Source organism: Triturus cristatus, chromosome 9 (genome assembly GCF_964204655.1).
Source record: "Triturus cristatus chromosome 9, aTriCri1.1, whole genome shotgun sequence".
In the NCBI taxonomy this organism is placed as follows: domain Eukaryota; kingdom Metazoa; phylum Chordata; class Amphibia; order Caudata; family Salamandridae; genus Triturus; species Triturus cristatus.
The window spans coordinates 210,220,740-210,247,912 of NC_140592.1; the positions used below are offsets into that span (position 1 = coordinate 210,220,740).

The 27,173-nt window shown below is 42.9% G+C and overlaps 1 protein-coding gene across 5 annotated transcripts in view; it reads left to right on the forward strand.

The window, feature by feature from the left end:
* Positions 1-27,173, forward strand: part of CFAP20DC (CFAP20 domain containing) — a 1,691,586-nt gene that overhangs the window by 1,029,557 nt on the left and 634,856 nt on the right. For all 5 annotated transcript variants that reach the window (XM_085624732.1, XM_085624734.1, XM_085624733.1 and 2 more), the window contains one exon: positions 14,376-14,783. In XM_085624732.1, the coding sequence (XP_085480858.1) occupies positions 14,376-14,783 (408 nt within the window). The remainder of the gene's footprint in view (positions 1-14,375; positions 14,784-27,173) is intronic.

Here is a 27,173-nt window from a genome sequence, read left to right on the forward strand (position 1 = left end):
TCTTAGGATCTAGAGAGACATGACTTGACTATAGAGGAAATCTGTCTGTTCATAGTCAGGCCGACCTCAAATAGCACCCCCAAGTTCCTGGCTATGCTTGTAGCCGGGGGGAGGTGGCCAGTCAGCACACCAACAGCTCATCCATCCAGGCAGTGGGTCAGGGCCAAACAGCAGGATTTCCATTTTGCCCAGATTACTCTGAAGGGTGTTGGCACTGAGCCAAGCCATGACTGCTTTTATACAGGCTGTAAAAGTCAACTTGGCATCCATCAAGGGTCCTTCTTATGAAAACAACAACTCTGTGTCGTCTGCATATGAAGTGATTTTGATACCAAATGAATCAACCAAGACATCAAGGGCAGACAAGTAAATATTAAAAAGAGTCGGAATGAGCGCTGAGCTCTGAGGGACCCCACATTGTAGGAATTTCACCTCTGAGCAGGACGGTCTAATCCAGACGGCTTGCTTTCTAGACTCCGGAAAAGAGGAGAGCCAGTGGAGGGCTGCATCCTTCACACCAGTTGCAGAGAGACGGTGTAGTTGAATCTTGTAAGAGACTGTGTCAAACGCCGCTGAGAGATCGTGTAGAGCCTAGGCACTGCTGTAGATGAGATTTAGATTCCACTTTATTTGCTCGGAGATCTATAGCAGTGCTGTGTCTGTGCTATATCCGGTTCTGAAGCCCGATTGTGAGAGGTGTTGCACATTAAAAGTTTCTATCAATTCAGAAAGCTGAATATTTACCAGTATCTCCAAAAATTAGGGGGACTGGAAGCAGTGAAATAGCGTGGAAAAGCGGATAAAGATGCTGTGTCTGCATTGGATTTTTTCAGAAGGGTAACCACATCAGATTTTTCCAGGAGCTGGGCACAGGTACTGAGCATAAGGAGGTAGTGAACAGATTCATTTTTTTTTTTTTAAATATTTTTTATTATTTCAATCAGGAAAACCAACACATACATTGTTGCAAAGAGAAAAAGAAAAAGAGAAAAAAACCAGACCAAATCTATAACGTCAAATAATCACTACAAATTCCGCATATTACTAATGACGACTATAAATCCCATAGGAAAGGGTAGAAAACAAGGAGAATTACAGCTTCTACTTTAAATCTCATCAGTTTCCCATATCGGACCCCAAACCCGAAGACCTCTTTTTTTAGCTCTTTTCCCCTTACATTTATAGAGTGCCTTCTCTAAATTAAAAACATGATGAAATCTTGCATACCATTCCTGAAAAGAGGGTGGTTCAGCATCCTTCCAATGAGTTGCAATAATTAATCGAAAAATGGCAGAAGCCATAAAAAAAAAATATATTTGGGAGGAGTGCATCTGTAAGCTATCATCAATCCCAATTAAAATCAAAGTAGGAGTTAATCGTACTAAACCACCTGTAACTTGATTGAGAAAATTCTCTATTTTTAGTTTCAAAGTATCAAGCTGATTACAACCACTAAACAAGTGAATCATATCTACAGGGCCCTGATCACATCTAGGACACCGATCGGATTCCCTTTTCCCCCATCTAAACAATTTGGCAGGGGTATAATAAAGCCTAAACAGAGTTTTAAAGTGTTGAGCTTTAAGATTAGCTGCCATAAAAAAAAAATTTGACAAATAAAGTGACCTACAGATGTCAACGTCTGGATCCCCCAGCATCCCTGCCCAAACACTTTCTGAGCTGGCAATATCATCTTGGTTGGCATTCAACATAATTAAATATAGATCTTTTACCCGTGGCTGCCTATGCCCCAGCCAATCAAGTATCGGAATATTATCCAGTTCAGTTATTTGGGCCATTGCTAATTTAATTATCTCCCTGAATTGTAAATATTTAAAAAAGGTCTTGGTTTCTACACCAAATTGGGTTTGAAGCTCTTCAAAAGATTTTAACTCAGATTGCTCAAATAAATCCCCTACTACATTAATTCCTGTCTGCTCCCAAGTTTTCCCTAGTTTATCGTAAAATAAAGATGGGAACATGGACGAGCGCCATATAAAATGATACCTATGCACCTTAGGGACTCTCAGAAGTTTACTTGTTTTATTCCATACATTCCAAGCGGTTCTAACAATTTTGAACCGCGTTTTTTTATAATAACTCCCCTCAACTTGCCTTAATAAGACACCTGCAGCGAGATCCCCTAGAGCCAGCTCATAAATAGAGGGAGGAAACTCCCTACTATGGACCGCCAATATTGTACCTGTACCAGTTTTAGGCCGAAAAAGACTAATCATTTGCTGCAAAGTTACAGCCCAAAAATAATATTGCATATGGGGGATTGCCAAACCCCCACAATTTTGTGGCAAAGTCATCAGCTTTATTGATCTTCTGGTCTTTTTATAGCCCCAAATAAACTGTGAAAATATTCCTTCAATTTTTATAAAAAACTCTTTTGAGGGGTCGATCGGGATGCATCTAAATAAGTAAAAAAACTTAGGGAACATAGTCATTTTTATGACATTAGCTCGTCCTATAATGGAAATATATAATTTGTCCATTTGCTTTAAGTCAATGCTGATCTTATTTATCAACTGTGCCAAGTTAATGTCCCAAATAGTTCCTACCGCCGCATTTATATTTATCCCTAAGTATATAGCCTCAGAGGACCTCCGAACATCATAGAACTGGGTATTATTGGAGCAGACAATCTTGGTTTTTCCTGTATTCAGCCTATAGCCAGATTGACTACCGAATTCTGATGCCAAAACCTCAATTCGGTCGAAAGCTGCCTGAGGGTCAGGGGTAACTATAGCGATGTTATCCGCATAAGCTAAAACTTTGGTGGTATATCCCCTGATCACTATGGGTTTAATAGCCTGATCATTGAGCATCGCTCTAATTAATGGGTCTATATACAGAGCAAAAAGAATCGGGGAGCATGGGCATCCCTGTCTAGTACCACGTGCAATCTTAATTCTCTTGGATTCCTTCCCCATCAGTTGTATTTTTGCGTAGGGTTGAATGTACATGGCCTTTATAGCTGTCTGAATACGGGGACCAAAACCATTAGTACTTAAGATCTGCCATAAAAAAGCCCACTCAACCTGATCAGAAGCTTTCTGAGCATCCAATAAGATCAGGGACATTTGACCCCCAGTCTGTTCGATGATATCAAATAAAGAGATCACCCGGCGAACGTGATCAGTTGTTCCCCGAGCAGGAATAAATCCATGCTGCCATGGACTAACCAGGGAGGCTATTATTTTAGCAAGTCTACGGGCTATAATTTTAGAATATAGTTTCTCGTCCGCATTTATCAGGGAGATTACTCTATATTAGTGTCCTTCCAAGACTGAGGTGGGCTGCCATGATACTGTACTGCTAAAACAAGTCCAATAACATATGAGCTAGCTCAGGCTGCAAGGCTTTATAGACTTCCATCGGAATTCCATCTGGGCCAGCCGCCTTGCCGGATACCATAATCTGTAGCGCCTCAATAACTTCAGCTAGTGATATATCTTTTTCCAATTCCTGTATAATTGAAGGGGGGATAATTAAACCCAACCCAGCTACTGTTTGAAGATCAATCTCAGATTTGTAAACATCACCATAAAATTCAGCAAAAACTTGAAGGATGTCCTGAGGATTAGTAACCATATTCCCATCCCGCTGCTTAACCTTCAAGATATTGTTTGCTGCCATCCTCTGTTTCAATTTTAATGCGAGGTGTCTCCCGGTCATCTCCCCATATTCGTAATTATCCCTAGCCCGTGTTTGATATAATTTAGCATTCCTGTTGTTATATATTCCGTTTATTTTAGCTTTAACACTTATCACTTTTAATTCAATTAGACTCGATGCATCCGTCTGTTTATTTTCAATAGTTCGCAAATGTAATTCCTCTTTCATAGAGAGTTCAGCCATAAGTTGTTGCAAAGCCACCCTCTGCTCTTTCCTAAGATGCCCGGCAAAACTAATAATCTCCCCCCTTAGGCAAGCTCTAAATGTATCCCAAACAATTTCCCTTGATGCACTATACCGGTTTGCCCTAAAAAATTGCTTGGTCCAACTCCGGAGATGGTCCATAAATCCATCGGTTACCAAAAGTTTCCTATCGAAGGACCATTTTAAGGGACGATTCAGATGTTCCAGAAGCTCTATCTCCAGTATCAATGGGTTATGATCTGATAACAACTTGGGCAGTTTCCGTATATTAGCTCGCTCTATAAGGGAAGCAGATATGAAAAAATAATCAAGCCTAACATATTTCCGATGGGGACAGGAAAAGTAAGTATACCCAGCATCTCCAACTTCTTTTCGAGTCCACACATCAACTAATCCATGACTCCCTACTAAAGCTTTAAGGGCCTTAAGTACTCGTGGCTTCTTCCCCATATACTTTCCCACAGAGATATCCGATGTACCTAGGTGGATATTGAAATCTCCACAGATTATAAGTGGAGAAGGCCAGGCTGCTAACTCAAGCTCTAAATTGGCCCATAAATCAGAGTCATCCAGATTGGAGCCATAAATTGTGCATAGAGTTATCCTACAAGGTAATAAGGCTATTGCCCATCTCCCCCATTTATCCGCTAAGATTCGCTCCGCCACCGGCATCCGATTGGAAGTGTGAATAGCCACACCTCTTGTAGTAGTAGTCTGCCGTGAACAGATCGCCTGCATATACCCGGGAATAATATTTATCCCTCTCTTCCGGAAAGGTATATGGGTCTCTTGTTGGCAGATAACATCCGCCCCCCATGATCGAATAGCTTCTGCTGATCTATATCGTTTGCCAACATCGTTCAACCCCCCTATATTCAACAAACAAATTCTCAACCTACCCATCCCAATAATTTTTATTCCAATGCAGTGACTTAAAGCATTCCGACATCTCAATGTCTAACAGATTTTGCCTCACTTCTGGTTTCCCTGAAATTTTTACTACCCACCCTTCCCTACCCACCCCACTCCCTACCCCTCTCCTACCCAAACCCCCACCCCCACATTCCACCCACCCTGTAAATGAAAGCAACAGACCTGACAGGTCTGTAGTGGATGAATAATGTGCTCTCCCGAAGGTGAAACATAAGCTTAACTTAACTAACACCCCCTATTTATCCAAAATAACGCCTCCCATGGCCAGATAGCCCTACCTATTTCCATTCTAACCGCCCTGAAGAAAGGAAAAAAAAAGGAAGGGGGAGGGAAAAAACTAAATATAACAATAGTTTAATTACACCTAAGATTTAACTTTCCCTCCTGCTTCCAAAAACTTCTTTGCCTTTATCTCAGACGTGAAAAAACTTGTAGTATCCTTCCAAATTACTTTTAATCGAGCGGTGTTTAAGAGGAAGGCCTGAGCTCCCTTTTCTTGAAAGGGCTTGATCCTCTGGCGTAGACGCAACCGGCGCTCTACAGTGACATGACAGAAGTCAGGTCTAGTAAAAAAAGAAAACCCCTCAGCTTTTAATTGGGCATCTGGTCTTACTCTTTCGAAAACACTCTGTCTCAGCAGAAAATTTCCGAAATAGACCAGCAACGCCCTAGGCTTGGCATCAGGTCGAGCGGGTTGACGAATGGTGAAAGGGACCCGGTGTCCCCTTTGTACCTCCTTATGCCAGTCCCATCCGACCAAATCCGGCAGGGAGGCCTGTAATAATTGAGCCATATAGGTACGTGGATCAGACCCTTCCCTTCCCTCCGGAATACCCAAAAATCTCAGGTTATTTCTTCGCTGGTAATTCTCCCCCTCCTCCAGCTTCTACTGAATGTCCACAATTCGTGCCTCGTGAGCGTCCACTTGACCTTTAGAGCCGGCGATCTCTAATTCCAAGACTTCTGTCCGAGACTCAATATCGGTCATTCGATCACTTATGTCCTTACAAGTCCTTGCGACTTTCCTGATTGCCCCTTGAAGTTTACGATAGGCATTCTGTGACCTCTTACTTTCCATCCGGGATTCCTCACGGTGTGCAACCACACACTGCATAATTGACTCTAAAGTTGGAGGAGCCGGAATAAGCCCAGCTTCAGCTCCATTATTGGAATTAGGTTTAGTAGCACCCATCAGTTGGTCCCCGAGTGCATAATCCCATTTCAGGGTCGCCTGTTTTTGGCCCTCAAGTCTCTTAGAACAGAGATTCAGAGATCGAACCGTTGCCGCAGAGCCTGAGGCGGAGGCTGGCTTATCCTTATGTTGTGATGCCTGCTCGTCGCTGGACATGGTTTCCCCGCCTGAGTCTGAGCCAAGTCCTGACCAAGTTGTGTCCGATAATGAAAAAAAGTCATTAGCCTCTGAGTCTAAATCTTTATCCCAATTCCGACGTGGGGTCCGACGACCCCTAGAGCTCCCTTTATATTTTAACCCAACGTCAGACAACTTAGGGGGAGTACTCTGAGCCTTATCCAAAATTAATTCGGTCTGGCCCCCCTGGAGCCCTGTTTTCCGATCAGAGGGTATAAAATTGAGATTTTCCCCCGCTTCTGACGAATCAACCAGATACCTCCGACTGATTTCCTGAACCTGGTCGGGACAAAAATTCTGCTTGCCAGCCACTGAAACATGCTCATGTTCTGGACTATCAGAGGGGATTACCCTGCTCCGAGAGTCTAAAGGTGAAATTTCTTCCAGTAGGCTGTTCCCTCCAACAGAGAGCAAAGGTACTTCATTAACATGACCCTCCGTACCTAAAGCCGTATGCAGCAACATATTGGACGCCGGCTCATTCCGCCCCTCTTTTCCCCTGCTCCGCTCCTTACCCGCAATTCTAGGGCGCCACCACCTCCGTCTACACCGTTGCTCTTTCCGTTAGGAGGTCCCTCCAGGGCACCGGGAGCGCCAGCAGCCTGACCTCTGAGTAACTCGATAACCGACACAGAGGGCCGGTGTGGCTGGGGCTGAGCGCCCCCACCCCTCCCCTTCCTGTCGGCCGAGATCTCTGTGTGAGCGCTGGGCTTCAGCCTGCGCCCGCGAGCCGGGGGGGCGATCTCAGTCTCCGGGGGTGGAACTGGTGGGACAAGACGTTACGATGTGCTTCTGTTTTTTGCGGTGGATTTTGGCCCCATGGCACAGGCAGAGGTTGAAGCTGCGGCCAGCAAGAGGAAAGCACAGAGCCTCCCAAGACGCTCAACATGGAAAAACAACTGTTCCGTATATCGGGCTAAAGCTGAAGCCCAATTGCGTAAGTTACATGTATCGCTGCTGAATTCTGCTACAGCACAACCGTTATTTATCCGATAAAGTTCAGAGGGATTCCACATCCTTGGGTTAAGGGTATCAGCATTTCTCAAAGTACGGCTACATCGCTTCGGGAGAGCACAAACGGCTGTCGCTCCTCACTCCTCACTCAGCCGCCATCTTGCTTTCCACTCCCTCTTTAGAATCCTAGGTCAAGTTTCACCCGGTAGTGAACAGTTTCAAATGAACAGAACAGATTCTATTGCTGATCCTATGCAGAATATGTGGGGGAAAAGGGTCTAAATGGGAGCCAGATTTGCTGCTCAGAAAACAGTTTTTTAGGTTGTCTTCCAACGTGGAAAGAAAGCAGGTGAGTTTTTCCCCCACCCCACATTCTAAAGGGTCATTGGTGGGTGCGGAAGCATCCCCATTGCTCAGTGCATTCAGGTTTAGTTGAGTTTTCACAATATATTTCTTCAAAGAAGTTACTCCGCTTACTACACAGATTGGCATCCGCAATACAAGGTGGACCAAACACAGAGAAGTCAGAGAACTGTGAGACGATCTTGAACATTTCCTTAGGCCTGTTCTTAGCCTCATTAATCAATTTGGAAAAGTGATTGCATCTGACCAGTTTAATGTTGATATTATATGATTTCATTGCTAGCGTATAAAGAATTTTGTGGTCATTTTTATAGTGACATCAACTGTGTTCTAGTCCTTTGCAGGATTGTCTTTCTAAAGTTAGCTCCACTGTAAACCAGGCAGCCGAAGTGGAAAGCGTCTTTTTATGTGACCACTTTTCTAGTGCCACCTCGTCAGCTACTGCGGTAAGCCAGTTGTATACTGACATATTATCTACTGCTTTATCCCCGGAAAGGCAGGGCAACATAGAGACTATGTAGTCTCTTAGCTTTGGGATAGTGATTTTGTTCCAGGCACGAACAAGGCCATTTGTTGCCTTCCTGGGCTCTATTTTATGACTGAGAAGAGCCAGGAAAATTGTAAAAATAAAGTGGTCGGACCATACCACTTTCTTTGGGGCTTCCAGAGCATTTGTTATGTTAGAGAATTGAAGATCAATCGTGTGCCCAGCCTCTTGCGTTGGACCCGAAGTCAATGAGAGATTTAAGGCTGTTAGAGTTTCCAGTAGGCTTCAAGCGGAGGCATCATAGGCCATCTCCTAATATCAGAACATTTGCCTAATTGATGATCTTAGGTGCTAGGGCTTGATTAAGTGAGGTGATAAAATCCACTGCATAACCTGGTGGGCGATAAATTAACACCACTGTCAGGAAGTGTTGGGTCGAGGGCGAGAATGAGAAACCCTAGGCTACTACCTCCTTTATCCACTCAGCCTGAAATTTTGAACATTTAAGATTTTTTTTAATGCAATTGCAATCCCCCCTCCGCGTTTCTCTTCCCTATCTGCACAGATACAAGCTTATGTGTCCAGTAGTGACAGTTGTAGATCAGAGTTGGAGTCATCCTTCAACCAGGTCTCAGTCATAAAAGGGATATCAGGCTGGGAATCGACTAGGAAATTATACACATCTAAGGTGTGTTTATGCAGAGAGTGGATATTTATAAGAGAAGCTTTACAGTGATGACCTTTGATGCCTTTAGGTTCACCCTTCCGCATGGTACAACATTGAAGGTTCAAAGTTTAAGTCTAGGCGATGAACTCCGCTACGCTTGCGGAGTTTGTGGAGCTTTCTGCATTATGCTGAACTCGGGAAGTCCCGAAAAACTCCGCTTTGCCTAGCAGAGCAGAGTTTTTTCCTCGCTCGCATTCGCCAACCTCGAGTTGGCGAGCATGAGCGAGGAAAATCCACCTCCCGGTGAGATTTTTCCTTGTTCCCGGTCGTCAACATCAAGTTGGCGAGCTTGAGCATGGAAAATCAACCTACCGGCGAGATTTCTCAACGAGGGAGGTCAGATTTCTCATTGCGAGTGGTCGCGTATGCTTGTGTTGGCTTGCGTTGAGAAACTGTCTGTTTGCATTAAGAAAGCTGCCGCTTGACTAAAAATCTACCCGAGCGGCAGAAAGGCAGCAGAGCCCACTTGCGCCGTGCATGGTGCCGTTCGTGATGATTGCACAGTGCAGACAAGCATCTGGCACTGAAAATCAACACGAACAGCATTTAACTAACAAACTCCCCGCTTGCGGAGCCCGCGGAGCGCAGCAGAGTTTTTTTTGCACTTCGCAGAGTTCGGCTAGGCGGAACTCTGCGAACTCCGCCCAGGTTTAGTTCAAAGTACTACACGTAACACACGTAACCGCCCCCCAACAATCTTTCAAGTCTAAGTAACACTTGCATGAGGTAGAATTTTCCAGATTTAGTAGTTCCTCAGCAGGGTAGGCAAGCCTTGTATAATTAACCCTCATTGCCACATTTTTGCTCTATGCACCAGCATAATGGCTGGCACTTGCCATTACCGGAACGCAGACTGGTTTAGATGGGCTTACCTTTGGCACGCTAGTGGCGGGTCTGCTTTGTGTGTGTGCATTGCGGCCCTTATTAAATAGAGAGTCTCTACCAAAGCAAACCTCAACTATCGGAGAAGAACTTGAGTGCGTTAAGAGAGTGGGGCCTCTAGCAAATAGCATCTAGTCAAAGAAAAGATGAAAAATGCACTTGGCAGCAAGCGAAGCATTCTGAACAGCCTAATTCAGTTTCTTTGATCACGGGTGGGATTTCTAGAATGCAGTATAACAGATTGGCCCCAACTGATTCAGCCCAAGTCTGTGACCGTGAAGGTCCACCCCCAAACCCCACAGCAATTCTATTAATGCAAATTAAAAGCACGTTAAAAGCAGGTTCAAAATTAGACAGTTAAAACGGAATAAAAGCAGATCAAGCGCTAACTTCATCAACCTGACTGCCATCGGGGGTGTAACAAAGGCCCCCGCAGCCCCCGCGGTGTAGGGGGCCCCGAGCTCCAAGGGGCCCCTTCAGCCCAATACCTTGTGAGCAGAGCTCCTGCGTTTGGTCGGAGAGGGCCCTCTTCATATACTGCACAGGTGGGCCCCCTCAAGTTTCGTTACTCCACTGACTGCCGTGTTTGCTGCATGTTCGTGCCGCTGCCATTATTAGGTAGTAGGCCTCTACCAAAGCGAGGTGTAACTACGCGGCAAGAGTTAGAGTGCGTCAGGAGAGTGGCGCCTCTGGCAAATAGCGTCTAGTCAAAGAAAACACTAGAGGTGCACCTTGCAGAAAGCAAAGCATTCTGAACAACCTTTATTCATTTTTTTGTTCAAGGATGAGGTCTCTAAAATACAGTATAACATAGTGGCCCCAACTGATTCAGCCGAAGCCCATAAAGGGGAGGCCCCCCACCCAGCAGAAATTCAAACAATTCAAATTCAATAAAAAGCGCAGGTCAAGTTAAGAGCAAATTCAAAACATGTTAAAATCAGCTTCAAAATTACACAGTTAAAATGAAATAAAAGCAGATCAAGCACTAACTGCACATACAAATGACAGTACCCACAATGGATTTGACCAAAACCACCTTAGTGCCACACGACCACCAATAAAAACAGCCTGACAGCAGATGCGTACCTGACTTCTCTCGTATCAGCACTTTTGCGCATTATGTATAATACATAATGCTCATCATCCCGAGAGCTCTTGTGGATATCAAGCCTGGAGGTTTGATATCCACAAGCTCTGACATAAGCTGAAGAATTAGGTCTTATTGTATTGGCCTGCCCCAGAATTTGCTTTTCCCAGTGTCTTCCCATACCAATGGCCTAGTTTATGAACGTTGTAGTAGTCCACTTCTTAAGCCATTCAGTGGGAGCTTTTCTACTACGGAGGAACAGTCAATAAAAAATTAAGTTCTATGATCCCAAGCAGAAGTAAATTAATGAGTCATTTTATTAGTCTGGCCGTCTATCTGATGAGTGGATCTTATACAGAAAATTAACAACTATACATCATTGACCTTTTGACTAGTTTACTGCCATCGTTCTCATTGACAAATTGTGTTTGGTTCCTAGAGGTTTGTTTTCCCTGGATTTTTAGTGCTACAATTGTAGTGGCAAATCACCTTTGAGATTCTTAAGTGTGTTGTTTTTTGTGTTCAGAAGTATTTATAGCTCAATATGTCATGCGATCCCTCTGTGATCTCTGCACAAGTTCACACATTCAAAACCTGGAAATGTTGACTCAGCCTTTCACCCGTTAAAGTTTGATAACTTGAACACCATTACGTTAGCTTATATTTAAATCTCTTACTGTGACTTGGATTGGAAGCAGAATAGCAGCATGCACAGTATTAAAGCAAGGTATTGTTTTAGTTATTATTGCTACTCCTGGATTGCCTTCTTTTACCTGAAACTCTCATTTTTCTATCCAACGTTGTTTTAATATTTTTGTTTGAACAGGGACTTTGCTCTCTGAGCCATCTGTTCTCCTCTTTTCAAGAGCACCGTTCTTTCTTTCTTGTCCATGGGTATATCTGGACAAGACTCCTGGTGCCAGGAATGTAAATTTATTAAATGTTGTCCAAGGTAGTGTAGCAAGAAGCTGTCTTCCTCAGCACCCAGTTCCTGGCTTCGTTAACCAAGATCTTTTGCAAGTGAGAAGGACATGCTCCATTCTTCTTCATGACTTGTAGTTCATCAGCTGGAGGAAAGAAACGTTTTTGGTGGAATGGTCTCTCAGTGACCCGGGCGTCTCGCAGTACTGTCACATGATGAGAATTGATTTTCTTTTCTAGATTGGTCTCAAGATACCCATTGCCGAGCCTGTCATGCATTTTAACGTACCGGGTTGTGAAGGAACATTGGTGCTGCAGTCCTTGATGTCCAGATTTTGATTTTCCATGTTGAAACTTTCTTTTGCTCATTGAAAAAGCATGATGTGATGTCACAACTGAGAAGATGACGAGGGGCAAAGTTGTACTTGTCTGGTTACTTATTTGATATTGTTCATTTCTTTGGGCCTCAGTCATCTGTGCCACATTATGGACATGCTGTACACCTCCTTAACACTGATCTACATAGTTTGGCCTATTTTGTTTATTGCTTTGATAGTTTGCACTTGCAATTCTGGAAGAGAAGCTATGTCAAAGTATCGCCTTAGAAGATTTATTATAAAATATATTTTCTAAGAACATTGCTAGTGGGCAAAGGATCTTCAAGACTGGAATGAGGATAAGTAGGCTCCCTGTAATAAAAATGAGTGGCAAATAATTTAACTCTTGAATTAGCCAACCTGAGTGTGCTACAGATCGAAACTAGGAGGTGATATAGTCGTTCTGTCCAGTGATCATGTCATGCATGGCATTGGTTCAGGTCCCAGAATGCAATGGAAGTCTGCAGTTCAGCCATTAGTTTCATAAACAAACCTACTCTTTGCTGAGTTGTGTTGGATATTTCATGAAGCATAAATACCAATAGGCAAGACTGAGAATGTAGGTCTTGTTATCATTACAACGTAAAGTTCTATTTCTAGATCATGTGTTTAGGGCTGTGCGTGTAATACATAGGAGGGCATAAGAAGAGTGAAATACTGGTGCAAGGTCAGTTTGGCCCACGCAATGCTGCTATGAAGACGTATCCATGTTTATACATTTTTTTATAATATTGCAGTGAATAGGTGTCTGCCCATGTTGCCCATCCCCGCCATGCTGTACAGTACTATAGATGAACGTGTTAAACAGCTAAAGTGCATTGAACTGGTTGAAATCTGAAGTGAGCAAGTGGTCCAATTTTCAAAAAGGTCAAATGTTAAGGGCATAATTATATATGTTGCAGAACTGTAGATGCAGTAATGCTGCAGACAGAAATTCCAAGAGATGGGGAGGGGAGTAATTTTGAGGTGCGGTATTATAGCACTATTATGAGATGGACACACAGGAGTGGGGAATTACTAAGGAAAAAATATTTCTGCCCAGATTTCTACATGTTTTTCACGTATTCAGGGACATTTTCCATTGCTATATTTGGCCAGGTTTCATGGCAACCTGTGTTTTCAGTAACACCCGAGCGTGCCGAATCGCTGCATGTCCTCTAACCCGGATTCAGCTAAATCAGGATTACATTGTCACTGGTAATGAGAGTCTAACTGTTGAAATATGTCCTCCTTCCTTCGGGTCTCTGTGCCTTAATTTAGTTTAGTGCTTCTCCCACTCGCTCCAGCAGTTACTTATATTAACCTCATGTCTAAGCCACTTGTGTAAATCATATTGTTAATTCTCTCTCTCTTCAAGATGGGCAACAAGATGTGGCTTGTTTCTTTGGTCTCAGTTTACCTTCCAGTTGGAGGACTTTTTGCCTTTATTCTAGGATGATTCAAAATTTTGATCACACTTCCGAAATTTGTGAAAATTTGCAAGTTTATTATTGTGCAAAATGTACACACTTTGGCATGATATAATTTTACATCACTTTTTGCTCAAACCAGTCTTCTGCCAATATCTTGTGTGATTGTGTTTGGCGGAGATAATGCCCATGTGAAAATTTCATAAGATACTGGTAAACCAATTTCGAACCATTCATGTAATTTGGCTTTATTTAGCAACCGTTTGATGAAATTTTGCACACAAAAAATATATTATTGTTCGGCATGCCCCTATTACTGACCAAACGACCAAGGAATAGCCTATGCAGTGCAAGTCTAAATGTTTCATAATATAATATGTTATCATGATTGCTATGTGGTGCACAGCAGTTTCTGACCCACAACAGCATTGTATATTGAGTGTGGGGCAACCAACTCATTAAAATGGCCTCCTGCGTCCATCTTGCTGTCTATAATAAACAAACTGTTTACATTCCTATTTAATCTAAAACGTAAGACAAACTATTTTAGACATGCATGGAAGGTGTACAAAATGGGACGCACTAACAAATTTCAATTATAGTCCACACCATTAATTTGTATGATTGACATGCAGGAGAGCAAGCATGGTAAATGACTGGATTGAAGGCCAGCGTTGATGCGTAACTGAACCCCTTCTGGGAGTGCATTTTGTTTGACGGCTCGGTTCACATCACTAGTGTTTTTAGAGGCATTCGAAACCTGTTGAGTAAGTTGATTTTTAATCAGCATATCATTAAGCTCTATCTTTATTCAAAGACATTTACTCAACCCAGTGCAGCATCTGTCGTGCTAGAAAGTCAAGACATCATAAATGTGTACAGAACAGAAAATGACAAATATGTTAGTCAGAAGTCTTTTGTCTCTTTGGTGTACATGACGTTTCCAAACATCCTCAAATGTTTTTTTATTTATTCCAGGAGGATCATAGCGGTTTTGTAAGATGGACTTCAAGCCCCAAATCTCGTCTCAATAGCGAAGAATTGTTTCCAACCACGGTGGTGGCGGAGCCCCATTCAGATAGAACTTTAAAAAGTCCAGCCTCTCAATCGTCACTGAAATATCCAACTAGGAACTTCAGAGGAATAGTGCCTTCAAAAGGCCCAACCTTGGATCTGAAGAAAATTGGTACAGAAAGTGTTGAAAGGAGCCTGAAAACGACCCATGGCCTGTCACCCACAGGAAGCCGGCCCGAGTTCTCTCAAGAACCGCCAAGCCTTTCCAGGACTCTGAAGGATGTATCAGCCAGCCAATTACAGACATCACTGAGTAGAAAATCCCTCAAAGAAATCCCAAGGGATGATACAAGATTGACAGTGGAAACATCTGTAAGTGGTTTTTTGAGTTTTGCTTTATTTGATTTGCACTGTTTGATGCTGTAAGGACTGCTCAGATATGAGGCACAGTGAAATGAAACTTTTATAAAATGAAACATTCTCCAGGCTTTCACCAAACGGAAAATGAGTTGACTTGCCACCAAGGGGTCTTATTGAGTTGAGTAAATTAAAGTTTGTTTTTTTATCTCCCTTTGCATGCTTTTTTTCTCAGGGTTGTTTCTGTGCAAACATCTGTTCCAGTGTGAGCACAGACGGACATATTTCTAAAGTGACCATCTTTCCATTCCCTGGTTTACCGCCGGTTGTATCGCGCTCATGTCACGGCCAAGATGCGGATTAAAAATGCATGCTTTGTTGCAAGCTGAAGGTTTAGAAAGTAAAATTGACAGACTTTCAATAGCAATCTGCTTAGGAACTGTGAAAAGATCATTAGTCTGTGCACTCGGTAGCCTCCCAGCAGCACTGCTGAAAAATAATAAATGATATGATTGAAGGCTAACAGCGGGAAGGTGTCAGAGACCGAGTCCCAGGGCTAGTTTGGTGACTGGATTCGTGTCCGTCAGATTGATTTCTCCCCATGAGGCTCTGGGCTTTTTCCCGCCTCTTCTGCCCTAAGCAAGGAGGGGAAAAGGGAGAACAAATGAGCAGGTTCTAAATAAATAGCATTTCTGTTCATTTCTTGGAAATGTTTTTCTTTTTTGCACGCCCTGTTATAGAATCGTCTTCTAGTCAGAGTGTGACCTTGCAGTCAGATGCTTTCTGTAGGCGAATTCTTCAGAGTACCCTCTGGGCAGCTTCATCCTTCTGTATGCGCATATTTTCTTCTAACCTAAAGAATCGTTTGAAAATAATATGGTTGTTGCATTTTTTTTTTTACTTGTATGGCAAACACCACGGCTCACCTTAGCAATGGCTACATAGAATCTGCAATGAAGGTTACTGTCATTTTGAAGCTGCTGTTTGCAAGCCGTGAGCAAAATGTTCAATTCCTTTTAGAAACTTCCTTTTAGACTGAGCATATTTTATTTACTCTATTATTTAAAAAAAATGTGGTTTCTAGTAATTGAATAATAAGTAAAGTTACATAATTTAAACAATTATAAAAACATCTTTTAAAATTGACGTTTTATACCTTTTATACAAGTCGAATATAAATCTGCATCATAAAACATTGCGAGTGGTGCTTTTTCATGTCCTTTGTGGTACCTTAATACAGTGCTTGATGCAAACATTGTTTACCACTATATTGTGGAAGTAGGCTTATGAGGTTGATATGTATGACAACAATGTTTGAACATATGTGTTTTGTGGCATTTTATTGTGGTAGTTATCTGATTTTTTTTTGTGGCATTGTGGTTTTGTGCTGCATTATTGCAATATGATATTTGTTGAACTGTGGTTGCTATGTTGCATTCTGTTTTGATTGCTTTGTTAGGTTGTGCCCTGTAATGTTTGATATTGTGTTGGTATTTTCTACTGTGTATGTTATTATTGTGTAATGTTTATTTAGATGTGGCAGCAACTGCTGCTGCTTTTCTGTTAGAAATTGGTTTTCTGGTTGGCAAAGGTATGCGCCCTGTCTAAGCAGAAGCCACAATTCTAGTCAGGGTAAAGGAGATACAGCAGAAGCCATACTCTTAGCCAGGGTAAGCTCGATACAGACTAAAAGATAATCTGAGCTCACCCACTGGTAGCTTGGCACAGAGCATTCATTTTTATCTATAGACGCAATGTGTAAAGTATTTGTGCAACACACACAGTAACACAATGAATACACCACAAACAGACTCCACACAGGTTTGTAAAAATAATTATATTCTAAACAAAGCAAGACCAAAACGACAAAAATCCAATGCATAGAACTTGTGATATTGAATTTTAAAAGAATAAATGCAATAAACGCTTAGAAGCACGTAGTGCTAAAAAGGGTAATTTAGGTTGTGCTTGAGCGGGGAAAAGTCAAAGTTCGGACTGACCTCATGGAAGGGAAAGCCGGCTTCAGAGCCACGCAGGCCCAGATGAACAAAGTACCTTTCCTTGTCGCTAGCAATGAAATGTGTTGATCTTCTCCACACAGCGAAGGCAATGGGTCAGTTCTGAAGACGGTTGCCGGAGTTGAGAAGCATCAAACGATGCACTGGTTTCTGCCGCGCAGTTGAAGGGATCCTTTGATCTCACCAAGCTGCCGCAGAGGTGATACGCTGTCATATGAGTCGATCTCTGGAGCCAAGGAGCTTGTTCCGATGCGACTCAATGATTTTACTCCCACAACCAGGTCGATGCACCAGTTCTGTTACATTCAAACAAGAGATGTGCTGAAGTCCATGTTGCAAGTATCTGGGCCACTTCCAATGAGCCAGGCACAGGAGCGATGGTAGATACTTTGATTTCCCAGAGTCTCAAACAACAGGAGGCACGCCAACAAGCCCTTGGAGATCACTCGGAGTGAAGGTGGAGTCCAGCTCTCCTTCACCAAGTCAGAGAACAGCAGTAGCGCAATACAAGAGTAAAGCAGGCCTTCCAAGTCTACAGTCCAAACATTAATTTTTTAAGCAGCAGAGCAGTCCTTCTGACAGAAGTTCAGTTCAAGATCCAGAAGTGTCTGATTTTAGGGAGTCAGAGACCAAATAGTTATACCCAAAAGTGTCTTTGATGTGGCGGGATGACTTCAGAGTCGCTCTCTGAAGTGCACAGGTTCCCCTTTTGGCCGAGTCCTGCCTACCAGGCTAACAATGGGAGGTAAATCTGCCCTTTCTGTGGGGACAGGACACTACCTATTAAAGTGAAGTGTTTACCCCTACTTACATCCTTCCCAGGCAAGGCCATCAGAAGGCAGATGTATGTAAATGGGTACTCAGGCACACCTATCCTTCCTGTGTTGTGACTGTCTAGAAGAAATGCACCAAGTGTAGCTGTCACCCACCCCAGACGTGTAGTGGAAACAGGCTAACAGGCCCACAGAGCTGTAAGTGCAGAGAAATGTTCACCTTCTAAAAGTGCCATTTTTAAAATAGTAATGTTAAATCTAACTCCACCAGTAAGTAGGATTTATCAATACCATTCCCAACATATGAAACCTGAAACAACGTACTCCTCTCTGATCAGGAATTGCAGATCAAGCGTGTATTAAGGAGATCACAGTAGTGAAAACTAAATAGGCTTTTTTTCACTACCAGGACATGCTAAACTTAAAAATACATGTCCTACATGCATAGCACCCTGCCCTTAGTGTTACCCATGGCCTAGCTTAGGGGTGACATGTGTAGTAAAAGGGGAGTTTACTGCATGGCAAGAAGTTTTAAATGCCTGGTTGAAGTGGCAGTAAACTGCACAGCTAGGCACTGCAGTGGCAGGCCTGAGACAGGTTTGAAATGCTACGTCTGTGGATAGCACAATCAGTAATATAGCCCACAAGTAGCATTTAACTTACAGGCCCTGTGTATATGGTATACCCCATTACAAGATACTTGCAAGTAAATTAAATAGGTCAATCAGGTATTCACCAAGCACACATATGTTTATGGAAAAGCATATGAACTTTAACACTGATTCGCAGCAGTAAAGTGCTCCTGAGTCCCAAGGCCAACAAAAAGATTCGTCAAAATGTGGAGGCAAAAACAAAAAGATTGGGTGAGGACCACCTTAAGGCTCTCAGGTCTAACAATTTCCAACCAACAGCAGCACATGCCTCTGAAGTTCTTGTAACAAGCAACCATTTACCACCTTCTAAGGTGGTAAAATAGTTCTGGTTCAATACTTCACCTATTTTACACACCAGTCCACAGAAAACTATGGCCAGGACTTTGCCTTAATTTAGCACTTGCATTACTCACTTTCTGTAATATGACCCACTGGGTCGGATTTTCTACTGGGGTAGGAAGATTCTTTCAAATATCAGAGCTATAATTGGATTGGGATTTTTGTTTGATACACACTGAGGCCTTAATAGTTGACATTTTCCAAGCCTGAGAGTTCTCTTCCCTGCAAAAAGGGCCTCATTCTTAGCCATATATGACCGGATATTCATGTAAAGGCCCTTAAACTTTAAACTGACCTTCTGTGACTGCATTTTCTTTACCAGTATGCCCTCCGAGAGGCAGGAACTATGCGTTTATATCTTCTCAGTCACCTATGTGTCTTGAGCATGGAGTGATGCCACGGGAGAAGCCAACAAGAAATTTTGAATTCCTGGGAGAATATTGTCAACCGAGTCAAGCTGGCACAATAGTGCGAATGATATCTTTAGCAATAAAAGGTTTAATTTACCAGATGAGAAATTGGCCATAAACAGATTTGACGTTGCCACTGATGTGTTTGCCCGTGCTGATCTGGCAGTCAAGAACATCGAAAAAGGTAATTTCGGTTGGCACCCCAAAATGGACAATGCTGTACTAACATGGTTATGAGGATTGGTCAGAAATGAGATAAAGTGGTCTACCCAATGTACAGAAGCGCATAAAATCTTTGAAAATAAACCAAAAAAGGCTCATGTTCAATTAATTTAAATTTCACTCAGGGATCACAATTAGAGAAGCTAGTCATTCACATCACAATTTACTTAATTCAACATGGTCAGCATGGCTGTCTCTCTGCTGCCGATCCATATTGACTGGTAAGAATCCAACAGCTTGTCCTCAGTCATGCATTTTTGCTAGTAAAACATTTTTATCATTAAAAAAAATACATAACAACATTATGATTATCTCAGATGTGTACAAAGTGCTACTCCTAAATCCTCAAGTAAAGGGAATGAAGTTTGAAAATAATGGGAGCTGAGATACTGCTACCAGTACCTGCAATAAATAATGCAGGCAACAGTGTTTACCACAGTGTCGTTCATGTGGAAACCCAGTGGAAATATTTTCTCCATTACTTAAAATGCACAAATATTACAAACTGCACCAAAGCTTTTGTGGCCAAATACATGATTTGATTGCAAAGAAACACCAAATACATCTCAAGCTAAGCTTCAATATGGTAATTCTTGGTCATTCTAGTGAATCGCTTCTCTATATATATTTTTTTTATTTCCTGTGTCCCTCGTATGTCATGACATATCATCTCAGTTAATCACAAAGCATTTTTCTTTTCAATCCATAACTCAAAAATAGAGCAATTTCCTCATAAATGCTGATTTGTCTGGGTCATCGTATGCAGATCAGTTACAAATTACCGGACCACAATTGTGACAGCTAGAGTCTTTTGTTTCTGGCTTCCTGGAGACCCCATACTGCAGGCCCTAAATTGGGAACCAAATACCCCTTTTAGCACTTGAAATTCAGAATAGCGAAACAGAGCACTCCAAGGCTTATTTAGGCAGGTGATGTGGGCCAGCAACAAAACAGATAACACCCTGAAGCAATGTCCAGGCTGTGTTTTTTAAAGTAAATTACATTAATGCATGCAAAACAAAATACTGTACACAAAATTAAAAATATATACAAATTCACTGCCGGATCAAACAATAAGAACAATCTCTAAAGGGCCTCACAAAGTACAAGCCAATAGGAAAAGGTCAGAGAAGTCAAATAATCTACTAAAGGTGTACTTAACCCCATGGATCTGGCCACCTTCAAAAAGTTGTGCCCCCTAAGAGTGTTATCTGTAACACCACATATATGTCATAACAAACATGTGGTACACAATGTATGCATGTATGTATATGGTATTTCAATAGCACAAACCTAGTGAAAGGCAGCAGAGAGCTGTACAAGGTCAAATAATGCATACATTCACTGAGTAATCGGGGAGGTAGCTGGATTGTGGAAAGTTAATGCATTTTGATGTAGGGATCTTTAGCGGTGAGTCTTCTATCTTGTCCTAAGTTAAAGTAGCATTGGGACAGAACTGATGGCTATAGGGATGGGTGTCATGTGATGATATTTCTTCAGGCCCTGGATAAGATATGCTGAGGCAAAGAAGGCACCCTTAATGGGAGCATGAGCGCAGTCTGGGAGGCCTTTTGAAGAGGGAGTTGGTACCAGGCTGTCAGTGTGTTCTTTTAGGACGGGGTTGGTTTCCAATGGGAATCCAAGTGACTTAGCAAATGTTGAAAGTTGGGGTTTAAAGCCATCAAGGTTCATGACATTGAGTGAGCTTTGTATAGCAACTTGTTTGTTGATCTTGGCAAATTACAGTAATTCTGTATTGAATGGGCTGAGCTTTCGGTAGGCGGTGGGCATCCAGGTCTAGTTGATGTGCAGGTAGTGTTTGAGGCATTGGATGTCTGAAGCCAAGGAGAACGTTACATATACTTTTAAATAACTTGTGAATCATTGCCATATTGGTGAATCTTGATGCGGTTCTCTTTGAGTAGAGCACTAAGCTGCTCCATGTATAGGTTAAATATGACAGGCCACAGTATAGAACCCTTGGTGACTCCACATGCGACAGGGGTGTTTTGGGACCTGTAGGTTCCCCTGAAAGCGATCTGGTGTAGTTGGAAAGGTAGTAGGAGAACCACTGAAGGCCATTGACAGTGAATTCCATGCAAACCTTCAGGGTGCATATCCTCATATGCACCCTGAAGGTTTGCATGAAATTCACTGTCAGGTTCAACTGTGTCGAAGGCAGCAGAGAGGTCTAGTAATATCAGAAGGCTGAGGTCATCTTCATCTGTGGTCAAGAGGGCATTGTCTAAAATGTGTAAGTGTTAGACCTTGCACCTTGGCGTGGGTCTCGCTTCTATTTTTTTGCTGTTGCCTCATGTGTTTTTGCTGGTGTTAGATGCTTAGGGCACTGTGCCACTGCAGTCCAGTGCCACAGTGCAAGTGCTCCCTATGGTAAATTGATGTATGGATTAGTGATTCCATGATTGGCTAGTTTGGTTTACCTGTCAGACCCTAGTACAGTGCACCAGGAGTGCCCAGGGTTTGTAAACCAAATGCTGCTGGTGGGCTTGCAGCACTGGTTGTGCCACCCACAGAAGCAGCCTGTAAAAGTGCGTCTCAGGTCTGCCATTGCAGAGCCTGTGTGCAGTCTGGTACTGCCATACTGACTGGGCAAGTGCTCCCACTTGCCAGTCCCAAAACCTTCAGTTTTCTTCATATCAGACACCCCTGTGGTAGGCCCAAGGGCAGGGTGCATTGTAAGTATAAGGTAGGACATGCCCTGGTGTGTGTGGCATGTCCTAATAGTGAATTACAGCCATTTTCGTTTTTCACTATTGTAAGGCCACCTGTTCCCCATAGGCCGGAATGTGCAGGTTGATTATTACATCTTATAATCCTAACTGACTCAGGGAACTAGGTAGAAATTCGAGTTTATTATGCCTAAACTCAGAATTATAAAGTACATCTTTTAGTGAAGTTGGTTTTAACATTCTGTGTTTGAAAATGCCACTTTTAGAAAGTACGTATTTTCTTGTCTAACCATCCAAGCCTGCCTCTGCTAGGTTGTGTATTCCTTGTCTGGAGTTTGAGTGACAGGGGCTGGGGGATTCCAGGAGACAGAGTGAGTCAGCACAGGGCTGAATAGAAAGATCTGCATGTAGATGGGTGGGAGGAGTTCCACCTGGGACCTGAATAGGGCTGTGCCTTCCCTCCACAATGCTGGCTCCACCTCCTGTGGTGCTTCTGATGTCTCTGCCCTGCACTGTGAAAGGAAAGAAGGAGTCAAGTAAACTGAGTGCTCCAGGACTGACCAGAACTGGTTTGGACTAGGCAAAGGCCTCTCTGCCTTCAGAGAACAAAGAGAAACTGAGTATAAATATTGGGACCCAAACCCAAGAACTCTAGATCACTTTGGGAAACAAAAAGAAACCTTTGCTGAGGAGAGGAACCAGAGAGACTGAGGAGTGACTATCCCTAAGCTGAAGTGTTGCTTGGTGGATTGGCCTGCAGTGGTTGCCTAAACTGCCAAAGAAAGGCGAGAGGAACTTTGTGTGTACTTTCATCAACTTGTAAAGGATCTCCAAGGGCTTGAGAGAGAGCTTAACTCCTGCTGAAGTCTCAGGGACAACAGACTTCACCCACCAGCTCCCCAAGAGTTCTTTTGGAAGTGCCCGCTACTGTGCGAGGCTTTCTGAAGGACTGCGTGTCGCAAGGAGCTGGAAGCGTGACTCACGAAGAAGAAGCGTTTCGCCGCCGCAGCCCGCTTTGTCGCATCACCGAAGAAGAGGATCGACGTTGCATCAGACGCCGCCGCATCAACGGAGAAGCATGTCGCCATCACTGCAAGTGACGCATCGTTGCCGAAGCGCCTTGCATCCCCGGAGAAGAGGATCGGCGTCGCAGCAGACGCCGCCGCATTATAGGGAGGTGTGTCACAGGGCCTGTCGCAGCTCAGAAGAATCGTTGAATCACCGCAGGGCCGCCGAAGCGCCTCGCATCACCGGAGAAGAGGATCGACGTTGCATCAGATGCCGCCGCATCACCGAGAAGCGTGTCGCAGGGCCTGTCATGGCTCAGAAGTACAGTTGAGTCGCCGCATGGCCATCGGGCGTGCACACATCGTGTCGCATCAAGAAGAAGATGCCATCTTTGTCGCATTGTACCGGATCTTCATTGCATCCCGGCGTTGCGTGCCGCATCGCCACGGAAGTGCATTAAGAACCGACGCATCACCTCCCCTCACAGAGAAGAACCGACGAATCCCCCACGCAGCAGTAGGGACCTGACGCATCACCGTTCTTGCGTATAAGGAACCGACACATCACCTTCCGTGCAACACTTCCGTTGTATAGCGTTACGCATCCTAAGGTACATTGAACTCAAAGTGTTGCATTTTAACATCTAAACAGAACTTAGCTAGTTCTACCATCTTAAGTACAGTATTGTGGATTTTGTCGTTTATGGTCTTATGTTAAAACTATATAAAGAATACTTATTTTTAATATACAACTTGTGTGGTGTCCATCTGTAGTGTTGTCACTGGGTTACTGTATGTGTTCACAAATGCTTTACACACTGCCTCTGAGATAAGCCTGTCTACTCGTGCCAAGCTACCAAGGGGGTGAGCAGGGGTTATTTTAGGAGTTTACCCCTTACCCTGATTAGACGCAAGGGCCCCTATTTGGTCAAAGGTATCTACCTCTGCCAACTAGAGACCCCCAAATCTAACAGTAAGGTAGCAGTTTCCGTGCTGTAGCATGATAAGAATCCATAGTGGTGGCGGTGCAGGAGATGACAAGCATTGATGTGATCTTAATGTTGAACATAGACTGCTTTTTCAATTATCATGCCAATGAATAGTAGGTGAGTGATTGGCCCATAGTTGGCAAGGTTATCTGGATCTGCTGTAGGTTTAGTTTAAAAACAGAAGGATCTGTTTTGAGAGATACTGGGAAGATGCCTTGAGTGAGGGAGTCATTGATAATGATGAGCAGGGGTGAGATAGTGTCTAGAGAGAGATTTGATGAAGGACAGGATGGAAGACATCATCTTCATAAGTAGTGGCTTTGAGGGAGATGGATATGTTGGTAAGATCTGCAAAGGATAGGGTTTTGAAGCTGGTGTTGTCGATGTGCTGTCAGATCTTCATTTTTTCATTTAAGAAAAATCTAATGGCATTGCACATTTCTATTGAATGAGGAATAGGTGAGCCTGGCAGGGTATTGATGGAATGCTTGAAAAACACTTGCTTCTGTTGGTGGCTTTCTTAATGGTGTTAGTATGATACTTTGATTTGACTGGTCTGAGGATCTTTCTCCATGATATGTGGATGGACTGAGTATCATGAGGTCATCAATAGTTCTGTTTTGCTGCCATTTTCTCTGCTGTCTGTGCAATAATTATGTATCATCAGCAATGTCTTTAGTGCCAGGGGACTGGAGGCTTTGGCTTGCACTTGCATGTTTTACTCGGGATGTGGATAGCTTTCCAAAAACATATTAGGTTCTCTATGGAGAACTCTTTGAAGAATCTGAAGGTCTGATCTTCTATTTTGTATTGCCATTGGATTGTTGGTAGATCGCTGAGCAGGAGATAGTTATGGCAAAGTGGCTGGTCCAGTCCAGGAGTATGGGTGGTTTGTACTTGATTGTCGGTGATGTTGAGTGTGTCAATGAGGTTGAAGATGGTGTGTCACAGCATGTATTGTCTGGGAGGTTGAAGCTTCCCAAGAAGGTGATGGGCATATCTGAAAATTCATCAATAGAGTCCCTGGTGTTCTTCCCAGTAAGGCTGTAATTGAGATGGAAGGAAGATGGAAGGTAGCAGTCTGAGTTGCAGAAAAGAAGAAATGGCATGTCATCCCTTCCATGCAGTTGCATGTCTAGGGTGTACGATCAGGAGAATTATGGATGACAGCAAGGCACCTTCATTACTTTTTTCTTGGTGTTTCTTTCTTTCATGTAATTGTTGGTGGTGGCTATAGTGGGTGACCATGCTCCTGTGGGGCACTCATGCATTATCACTGTGACCATGTGGGAGTCCCAAAGCCCACACAGTCAGGACCGCTTCCTGCCCACCTGGTATGCTCAGCTATGGAGCTTACAGGGGATCTGGCTTCTCTCTCACTCTCCCACCTGCCTCTGCCATCCCCAGCCTGGTTCCTCGTGCAGCATGCAAGGCAGGAGAGGTCATGATAGGGAGCTGTGCATTTGGCAGGGTGTCCTTCTTCTGGGGCCTGGAAGCCCCACTTGTGGAATTAAAGTGTTTTTCTTCCCCCGCTAACAGGGCTATTTAACCATCAGTCATAAATGTGTTTCAGGACTTGCTTGTCCCTCTGAAAGACCTAGCCCCCCAATGGGTAATTTAAAGATCCTGCTTGGACTTAGCTGATGCTGTGGGTAACCCTGTGCTCCACAGCCCTTTCTGCGGTATCCTCCAGCACCACATATTAGCAGGTTAATATATTTTTTTTTTGCAGATTTATTTAGCACGAACTTGAACCGAAGGTATTGGAGCGCTTTACATGAGCACCATACACAAGACACATAATTATATATATATTTTTGGGTCGGCACGGGGAGATTTAGTGATTCGCCCAGAATCACAGGATGTGGAGTTGACCCCAAGGATTGAACCTTGGTTTCCCAGCTCCAAAGTCGGCAGTCTAGCCATGAGACCACATCCTCTCCCCTAGCAGTAGGTAGGGTTGGCGTCGTGTTCTTCCTGGTAGCATGCTACAGCCACCGAGAGTGTTCCTTTGTAGCCTTCTGGATACTAGATTATTTTGTGATAATTATTCTTTGCTGTTCCATTGCTTTGTATACAACCCCGAGTGTAAAAAAACTCATAGATTTTTATCCAACTGATAAAATCCACTTTACTTCCATCTCCAGATAGTCCATCATGTGCACAATCTGTAGAATTAGGTCAACAAGAGCAACCGTACTCAAGAAAATATCTGATTGTATCCATATTCTTGCATAAGTCTGGGATTTTTTTTTATTCGCCAAAAATTGGTATGTCAGCACACAATATATGATGCACAGATTTATGTTTTATTTCCTCATTTTTGGGAATCGGGCAACTTTGAGCATGTATTGGTACAAATAAAAAAACTTAAGAAATCTTATGGCTTTTTTAATTGTTTGATCCAGCCGGCAGAACTGCTTCTTTAAATGAGTTGGATAGTCTGCCATGTTCTTTTCGGTTTACCATCTCACCCTTTCAATTTCTGGAATGCATAAGGGCCAGACTAAAAACAAATAGCATGTACGATTGTAATCCGAATTTCGGTCAGTGTTAATGCCACGTAGAAAGTCTGAGTTATACATTGGACCAAAAAATGCACAATCCGACATTTGCATCTGTTTATTCATTGACAGTTATTAGAACGTGTGATGTTTTTTAACATAATCTACTTCCTAGTGTTTTGGTGCATTATCTCTGGTCAATCATATATTGCTGTCGATATAGTTTTCATTATTGCAGTATTTAATTCAATTAAAAAAAAAAGAAGATATCGAGTCTGGTGAATCGATGTAGCTTCACATGTTGATTTGTAGTTAAATGGTTAAATTGTGAGGTTCAACATTTAGAATTAATAAAGAACGATATGAATTTAAAAATCATGCCTTAAAACAATGTCGTGCTGAACAGCACTTTGCCTTTGCAATGCAATGTAGCTAATTTTTTACCTGCTTAATAACCGAGCACTGTGGGATTCTGAGCACATGATGCACGGCTATTAAAATTAACAGTGAGCACAATCACAAATGATTAGACGTATACGAAGTCTAAAAGATGACATCTGAAAAACAGATCATATAACAATTTCAAATACCTTGAGATTCCCTTTTTACTTTTAATATGGGTTAAAACTTAAGCTCCCTACTTTTCATGGTAATTTTTTCTATTCGTGTTTAAGCGTATGCAAAATTATTTGGTAAGTGTATTCCTGATATTATAAAAAATCCTAAGTAGTTTAGTCACATAAATCAATCTTAGCATTCTGTTGCGTTGATGTGTTAAATATTCAATGCACTTCTCTTTG